The sequence below is a fragment of the Sinocyclocheilus grahami genome, unplaced genomic scaffold (assembly GCF_001515645.1).
Source record: "Sinocyclocheilus grahami isolate Dianchi unplaced genomic scaffold, SAMN03320097.WGS_v1.1 scaffold339.1, whole genome shotgun sequence".
NCBI lineage: Eukaryota > Metazoa > Chordata > Actinopteri > Cypriniformes > Cyprinidae > Sinocyclocheilus > Sinocyclocheilus grahami.
In genome coordinates this window covers 245,630-254,848 of record NW_015505518.1, presented here as the reverse complement: position 1 = coordinate 254,848, position 9,219 = coordinate 245,630, and the positions used below count along the sequence as shown (strand labels likewise).

General features: G+C 36.8%; 1 protein-coding gene across 2 annotated transcripts in view; it reads right to left on the bottom strand.

Moving 5' to 3' along the window:
- Window positions 1-1,920: 1,920 nt before the first annotated feature.
- The window catches only part of LOC107603019 (EVI5-like protein), a 13,531-nt gene continuing 6,232 nt past the window's right edge, over window positions 1,921-9,219 (bottom strand). Inside the window, exons 4-5 of one of the 2 annotated variants that reach the window (XM_016295681.1) lie at window positions 5,054-5,376; window positions 1,921-4,036 (exon numbers count right to left, since the gene is read on the bottom strand). In XM_016295681.1, coding sequence (XP_016151167.1) covers window positions 5,068-5,376 — 309 coding nt within the window. In that variant the 3' untranslated portion in view covers window positions 1,921-4,036; window positions 5,054-5,067. The remainder of the gene's footprint in view (window positions 4,037-5,053; window positions 5,377-9,219) is intronic. The other variant, XM_016295682.1, reaches the window with a different exon arrangement.

The following is a 9,219-nucleotide window of genomic DNA, read 5'->3' as shown; positions in this document are numbered from 1 at the left end:
GAATACAGTAGCACATTTTCTGTATGCTTGTAACACTTGAGTGACATTACATGCGCTATAGACACATATTATTTTCCCCAATTTATGCATTCATCTCCACATTTACTCATCTTGAAGAAAATGGAAGACAAACAGTTCTGTTTGTAATGATTTAGTATACTGCAATATAAAAAATATCCTGATAATAAGAGGAATTTTAATACAATACAGTGTTCTTTTGAACAGTGATGTTCTTCAATCTCATGCATAAAAGTGTACATTTATGCATTTTGTTTTAGTTAGGTCGTCTTCTGTAATGACGACATACCTTTCATGAAACCAATCAGGGTTTCATTATGATCATTGCTTACATGGCAACCTTCAAACAACAACAAAAGTGAGTGAGATAAAAACTGGCATGAAAGATGCTACAAAAAAAATAAAAAATAAATAAATAAAATTTACTGATAACAGTATATAGAAGTATTCAGTTTCAACTGTTACAGTGACATAGTGTTTCTGAGATATGTGATAGACTTTATGCAGGGAAAACTGACTCATAATACCACAAAGTACTGATATTATTATCACCGTAACATTTTTCATTCATCTTTTTTTTCCTTTTCTTCCACTGATTAGAACATAATTCAGCCATTCTGAAGGTGATTGAAATTAGAGCTCAATGTGAGACAGGAAGGTGTTTGACCATATTAGCCACCCGCTGACAATCTAAAAATGGCATGTTCCTGCTCAGGTAACAATAAATAGGCTTACTAAAGCCTTTCCAATAAGACTGACTTCTTGTTTTAAACAAAATCAACTCACTAAACAAGTTAAGTTAATTTCAAAACAGCCATGTCTGATTTCCTATTAGCAAATATTCTTTAGAAGCTAAATCTCACACCACAAAACCGTTGTGTTTTGTAATCGAGTTGTGAGGAAAGCTTCCTTCGACTATTTGAAATCCAACAGTCCCAAACCAGAACAAATGTTGGTACAACAACTGCTTGACAAAGTTTTCTGGCTTCAGGGACCCTCTGAGGTTTCTCTTTAAAGACCAGCCAGAAATGAAAGGTGCAAAGCAACTTCCTTTACTTGCTGCTCTTCTTGTAAAGAACAGTTTATAAAAGGTACACACTTCTGAAACTGGTTTTGTGGATGGTTTTAAATGTTACAGAGGTCACTGGGGAACAGGAAGGATGTTCTAAATCAGAGTAAAGCCCTAGTAGAGATGATGCTAGAGAGGTTTAGTCTTTTAGATTTGTAGTGCAACATGAAACAATATTAAAGGGGTCCTATTATGCTTTTTCACTTTTTCAACTTTAGTTAGTCTGTAATGTGGCTGTTTGAGCATAAAAAAAGATCTGCAAAGTTACAAAGCTCAAAGTCGATTTCAAAAGGAGATATTATATTTAACAGATATCACTTTTCAAAAACTACAAGGAACGAGTCGTTTGGACTACAACGCATATTTTCCGCGATTTGTGATATCACAAATATCGACGAATGGGACGAGACCTGGTTGAGCTGCACTAGAGAAGGCAACGAGTGTTATCACTATGTCGGAGACGCACTAGCTTTCCCAAGGCAGACGAACTTAGAGTGGTTACAATCATCCGGGTTTAAATCACGTTCAGATTGATTTGATTTTGACGCCATATTTACACTGAAGCTCGCAGGCGGCTATGGTAAGGGGCATGACATTTCCCGACCAGGCGCCGAATGCTGCCAATTAGGGATGGGCGTATCGATCCGAAGTATCGATATATTGATACTGATGCGAGTATCGAAAGTATCGATACTCAAAACAAAAAATATCGATACTAAGGAGCCGTTCATGCCAGACTGGGGAGAGAGGTGTTGTAATAATGTAAAATATGTGAAAAATAATGTGTTTTTCGAACAACCTAGTATGAGAGCCTGTTCTAGTACACCCCCAAAACAAAATCAAGACTTTGTAAAAGAGCATAATAGGACCCCTTTAAAATCTCAAGTCCATTTGCACAAAATATCATTATTGGTCTTATTCACACTGTTATTTCTTAGTCTGTGTCAATTTTTATTTTTCAGGTATAACAGGTATATAAAATAGTTTTTTTTTATCAGTGCAAGGGGCATTATAGGTTTGATCAAGGGAAAAATATCAACTCTACAGCTAGCTATTCGACACAAACCATTAATAAACAATTTTGTATCAGTCAATACAACACACTGGTATGTTAAAACAGCAACCCCAGGAAACCTTGAGAACTTACAACCACTCGAAAGAAGATATGCTTTATGAACACACTTAAATGGTTTTCATGACATATTCAGCACATACTGTAAATACTTCTCCCCAAAACTCCAATGTCTTGTAATGCATCATACTGTCAAAGACATGACTGAGAGCAGCTTCTCACTGGTTTTTGGGTCAATAACCAGTAAATGGTGCAAATGTCGGCAATGTATTGTTCTCAGAAAATCATGTAAACATGTAAAATGTCTAATAAATGCAACGATTGACAAGCTTTAGCAAAATGAGGCAGTGGTGGGGAAAGGCAATGACACTGATGTACCATGTGTGGTCAGACAAACACAGCATCGTAGACAGTACTGAGTCAGATGGAAATCTTCAAGACAGGTTACGAAATTGTGGGTAAAAAAAAATGTAAGTGACCCAACTCGACTAAAAGAAAGAAACCTGTTACAAGTATGAAATATTTGTATAATATAATGCATATGTATATACAAAATCCCACATTATTTTGCAATGAACTGTAGTTTAGTTTAGTAGTTACGTTTGTTTGAAAAACCTTTCATAGTTCAGTCAAATGCAAGCAAGCTTTAGCTCTACAAATGAAGACTTTCTTCAATATCAACCAAGAACAACAGTCTTCACAAATGCTTCAGGAAGTTGCTTTAGATTTAGCACAAACCCATAAAAATCAGGATCAATAACTGCCTTAAGATGGTTAACAGTAGAAATGTGAAATCCAAATCAATAGCCTATAGTTGCTTGAGGGTATTTATGTAATGTACATAAACTCGTTGCTTGTAAGCGTCAAGTCAATAATAACTTCACAGTATATTTTGGACTTATAGATCTACTTTACATGAGAGAGGGGTTATGCTTGTGAACATAAAAAAAAAAAAAAAAAAAAAAACACTAACTAGATATGTCATAGCAGCAGTTGTTATTCTTTTCTTTACACTTTTTTAAAGTTCTCTCTTTTCTGGAGACCCTGTAGTTTCAGCTTAATGCTGTTTTTCAGGATTGGCACAGAAGAATAGTATAAATTAAATAGTTTGGCCTCTGTATGCATGAAGTACATTAACATTATTTAAAAAAACATAAAAGAAATAAACAATTAACATAAAAAACTTTTGGCAATGTTGACATAGTTTTCTTTTGCAATGGATTTTTTTTCCATCCAAAAGTTTGATCACTCTTCTTTGTTTTGTATAAAACACACACAAATACATGGATGAGCTACGGTAATATTCATCTATGCATGTAACTATTAACATCCCTATTGCGTTATATAATAAGACTTTGTTCACTCCTATTTTCTCTCATTCGGCCTTCACCTCCCATTAAAGGGATTATAGTGTCTGTTGCGTTTCAGATAAACATAAAAGGTGCACATCCTCTCCACAGGAACAAGACAGAAAAACGAAGAACGTCCAGGCTGAGAGAGGCACCAAATCTGCTGCTATCCTCTAAACAAACAGTAGAGATGGTCCCTCCGTTAGGCGCCAACTGAGCGTGACAAAGACAATCCCATGTTTTGACAGGATGCTGCAAACTTGTGTACCAGAAGGTGTGTATCCTGCTTGCTTTTTCTTTCCTCTGTCACCTCATTTCTAGCCAGATGGCTGTTGTATTGGAGAAGTTGGTATGCTCACAGGGACTGAGTGAGTGTCTGGTTAAATCAGAGGTAGTTTCAAGGCCACACTGTTTTCTTTGAAAAGAGAAAATGGCAAAAATGACCAAACTTTCTGGCACTCAAGAGAGGAGGACAGTTTGTGTGTGTATGCATGTTGGTATTTGTTATACAGAACTCCAAATTCAGTCCTGGGAAGAAATGCAATACGTTTAAGAATTGTGCAACAGACACTGACAAAAAGAAAGTATAAGACAAAGAGACAGAGGCTGTATCTGAAACTGAAGGCAGCTGCCATGCATTTGTTTAAAGGGACCACCAAACGTCCCATCTAATGAGCTAGAACAAATTCAAGTAAAGTTTAGACATAAACAGATATTTAGTGACTACAGAATGCGGTGTAGAAATTTAAACTCAAGCTTTTTAAAACATGAAAAAAAGGCATTTATGAATTATTTTATTTCTAATCTCTTTATCAGATGTTTTATCTCTAAACACCAAACTGAGTGCACAGGATTGTGGAGATATAAGTCGAACAAATGGAAGGCCAACACTGGATTTGGACATGTCTTGGTGCCCCCGTAGCTCCCTTTACTGCCAGAAAAGCTGCGTTTTTCAAGTTTCGGACACAGCTTGAGTGAGAGCGAAGTATAGTATGAGAGTGTCGTGCTATGCATCGTTTTCCTGCCCTACCTCTGACAGCTTCTGGGTGAATGTACATAATCTCTCTCTCACGCTATATGTGACCCTGGACCACAAAACCAGTCGCTGGGGTATATTTGTAGCAATAGCCAAAAATACATTGTATGGGTCAAAATTATTGATTTTTCTTTTATGCCAAAAATCATTAGCATATTAAGTAAAGATCATGTTCCATGAAGATATTTTGTAAATTTCTTACCATAAATATATCAAAACTTAATTTTTGATTAGTAATATGCATTGCTAAGAACTTCATTTGGACAACTTTAAAGGCATTTTCTCAGTATTTGGACTTTTTTGCACCCTCAGATTCCAGATTTTCTAAATATTGTCCTATCCTTACAAACCATACATCAATGGAAATCTTATTTATTCAGATTTCAGATGATGTATAAATCTCAATTTAGAAAAATTGACCCTTATGACTGGTTTTGTGGTCCAGGGTCACATATATCTGTGCATTATGTGCAGTCTATTCCTAAAGGATTCTGTCCATCCCATCTCACCATTTCAAGCCATCTCAGTTCTCGAGTCCTTCGGTGCACACCATGCCCGGGTAAAGCTGCTGCTGGTTAGGCAGAGGATCTTGGCAGGGGGTTTGAATGGGGTTCCTTTCCTCGCCGTCGCTGTCCGTGCTGCCTTGACTGTCCAGATGAGGTGACGAATGGTGCGGATACAGGGAGGTTAGAGGCAAGTGGCTCTGAAGAGGGTCCTCGTCCGAACTGAGGTAATCACCTTCTGCAGATGCTGGGCTTTCCAAACATAGGTCCTGATATACGCCTCCACCGCTATTCTGGAACTTGGAGGGCTGTCCACGTAGCCGCCTGATCTAAAATGTTTAAGAGAACGGAGTTGACAATCTCTATACTCTGGCAAATATTCGTACAAATGCACAGCTCTGCAGAAAAGACCATTTTTACTAATGATGGATCAGTGCCTGATTTTTAGCTGAAACCTGGTCCTTGGTGATTCATAAAATGCAGGTCAGAAAGAACCGGTTCAAAAGAATGATTTGTCCGCAAATCAGACATCAATCCAGACTGTTTGACTGAGGCTATGGATTACAGGTAATAATATTGTAAATAATGTTCAGTTTCTTGCACAGACAGATTGTTTCACTTCATAAGACCTCAGTGTATTGCCAGGAGCCACAGGTTTTAATTTTGTGTTCCCTGATATGCTTTTTTTGTATTCTCAAAGATGTGCAGGTGCTGACTTGCATTTTATGAATCACCAAGGACCACAGTTTCAGCTAAAAACTTCTTTACTGTTTTACTGAAGAAAGAAAGTCATCTAGGATGGCCTGAGGGTGAGTAAATGAACAGCACATTTTCATTTTTAGGTGAACTATCCCTTTAAAAAACATTTAAGCAAAAACTAACAAAATTGGCAAAAATGGATCATAAAACATTTGTCACAACAATTTTGGCCTGATAAAAAGATTAATTCTGAAAATTTTCATAACATGAGTTTGTGATATATTTTCTGTAGGGCTGGGATTTGATTCCAAAAAGAATTGAAGAGGACCTTTGCAATTGATTCCATCAAAGATACTCATTTATAGACTTTTCAGTTGCATAGAGCTAATCATTAATTTGCCTCTTGGTCGCTCGCTACTAGTGATGGGAAGTCTGAATTATTTCTGCAAACAAGTTATTTCGGATGGTTTGTTTCAATGAATTGGTTAAAAAAAATGACTGCAGCAATTTTTATGTGTCATGGTATGTAACATGAAACATTCAATGTGTGAACGCATATTGCTAATTATTACCTTTCATTTGCTTTAATCAATGAGGTTTTTTTTTTGGTCACTCTTTCAGTCTGTGATCCTACATGTTGAATAACATAGAACTGACAAATATTGATTAACCCACATCTTGGATAAACTTCCTAAAATGAAGTTTTGCAACTAAAACACAAAATACAGACATTGATGCACAAACGAAGATTTGTTCTAGATGTCTAAAGTATATAAAAAGAATAAACTGTAAGACTGGCTTGCTGCCCACAATGGAAGGTTTTGAGCATCACTCTGTACTACATGAAGAGACAATAGATGCTGACAATAATAACAGAATACTAAGGAAGTTTAAAAAGTAGTAAGCATTCATATCATGTAGTCACAGTGAGCTTAGGTGAACATGTTCTTCCAATCTATAAAGAATAGAAAAAGAACTGAAAACAACAGTAAGGAACTCCAGAGTCGATTCCAGAACCAGAAATCTGAATCGATTCAAAAATATCAAAGTCAACAGCCCTAATTTTCTAAGCATCAAATTTCTTTAGTTTTCTGTAGAATATAAACACTAACATTAAAGGAACACTTCAAACATTTTTCCCGCTTAACCGTCCTTTTTTCCACTTGAATTGCTACAGTAATTCTACTAAACTGCTTGCAACAGGTTATGTTTCCATAGCAACAAGTGGTGATCATTAATATGTGCTGATGTAGAATTTAAGTACTGAATATCAGAGAGATAAGAGCAAATTATAAACATGCACTGTGGTCGAGATCACTTTGTCAATCTTATTTTTGTGTTAAATATGCTGTGGTTTTTATTAAATTGATTAAGAGGTGTTTTTACTGAGACTTCGATGTTAGACAGATTACGTGCTTATTTTGCCTGCAAAAAAAAATTTAAAATAGGTGGGAAAAGGTAAATTTTTTTCACAAATTATATGATAAAAGTTTGCACTTAAAGAAGCATGTTAAAGTAAGAATGCAAGATTTTTAATTTAAATTGGAATTAAGTGGTTTAATTTATCAATTTTATTTACCTACTACTAACTACAAGGTTGTTTTTGATATTTCACTTATGTGCTACTATTTGTATGTTTAAATCTGCATGTGCACTGGTGAATATGTTTCGCGACTATAGACGTGTGTGAATCATGTAGACTGTGGATTTTCTTGCGTGACAGAAATGGACCACAAATTTTTGCTCTCATTTCAGATCTTCCCTTCTGAGTCAGTGAGCATAAGTGAGTGTGTGTGTGTGTCCTAACATTCGTGAGAGCCTAAAACAGGTATTATGCTAAAATCTCAGATCTGAAACGTCATGGGTTTCCCAATAAGTGTTTTAACAATTTGCGAGTGTGGGAGTGGGAGGGGCTGTGGTTAACCAATGGAAAAGCGTCCTGAGACAATCATCTACACAAGCCCCACCTCTCACTTCCTCTGTCTGGTTGATCTCGTTTCAGCCAAAACCACAGAGCAAAAAGTCAGTGCACAGCACTTCCGAATTAGGACATCACCGAGATTTTTAAAAGTATGGTTAATTAAACATTTACAAATCTTAACGAAAAACACATTCAGTGCTGAAATACTGAAAAAACTGGAGCATAATCACATTTGTATGTAAACACTGACACAAGCAAAGAAATAGAGCGAGAGGAAACGTGAGTGACGATGACAAAATCAAAACGCAAAGAGGGATGAAAACGAGAGATGAGAGACGGAGTGATACATGAACAGAGAGGTGAAAGGGAGGGAAATAAATACAAGAGAAAGATAATGTCAACACACTCTCACACCCCCCTGTCACGAAAGGTTTTTCTACAAATGAGCAAGATCATCACATGAAGTGCGTGAGATCGAGCTGTGACTGGGTGCGTGGGCAAGCACCACAGTATCAAACCATCAAAGCCATCTGTGTGTGTGAGGGCATATGGGGGGAATGGGGAAAAAGATTTTCGAGTGGTTTTTATTGTGGTTAGGGAGGGTCCCTAATGCCAAGAAAAGCTCTACAATACCACTTTAAAACTGTGTACACGGGTAATCACTAATAAGAACAGTGACAAAGTGCAGACAGGAAAATTTAGATTATAAAATATATAAAAAGCCATACTAACTGGCAAAAATGACATTTTAAGAAGAGGAGAAGCCAGGTTTGTGTAGTAACTTGCAGGGGTGTGAAGTAACGAATTACAAATACTCACGTTACAGTAATCAAGTCGTTTTTATCAGTAATTGTGCTTTTTTGAGTAGTTTAAAAATTGTGTACTTTTACTTGAGTACATTTGAAGTGATGTAACAGTACTTTTACTCCGCTATTTTTCTCCGTTTGTGGTCGTTACATGCTTATTTTAATTTTATTTTTATCCATCATCATGATTGGATAGAGAGATAGTAATAGGTCTAGTGACTTTTGTCAAATCAAATTGTGCATAGAAAACGTTAACCGCCAACTGTTTATCATGGCTGCTAGAAGCGCATTCTTCAAGCATCAATTCAGTCGCATCTTCCTCTAACTTAATATGTTAAGGTAAATTTTGGATTTCTGCTTACTAAATGATTTGTATATACAGTATGCTTGTCTATCTACACGGCCTGAAATTTGGTGTGAGGTTGCGGGTATTGCATACAGTGTTAACTCCCGCTAGTGCCACGTTCGGTAAATTCCCGCTCACTTATGCGACGAGCGATCTGCGCTGCCTCGTCTCTCTCTCTCGCGTGCGTTCTGCAGCAGTCACTTGGATAAGTCGTTGTTGCTTGTTGAACTTGTTGACTTTTGATGAGTTTGAGCACGTGATGCGCGCTGTGAAAAAGTGTGTTGGAAACACTAATTGAGGACCAAATCTGCACCTTATTGATGACCCGTGGCGTTAATATACTGCATCTGTGCCAGCGCCTGATGTAATAAAACTGCAGCTCGTTAATAAACTTTTTTTT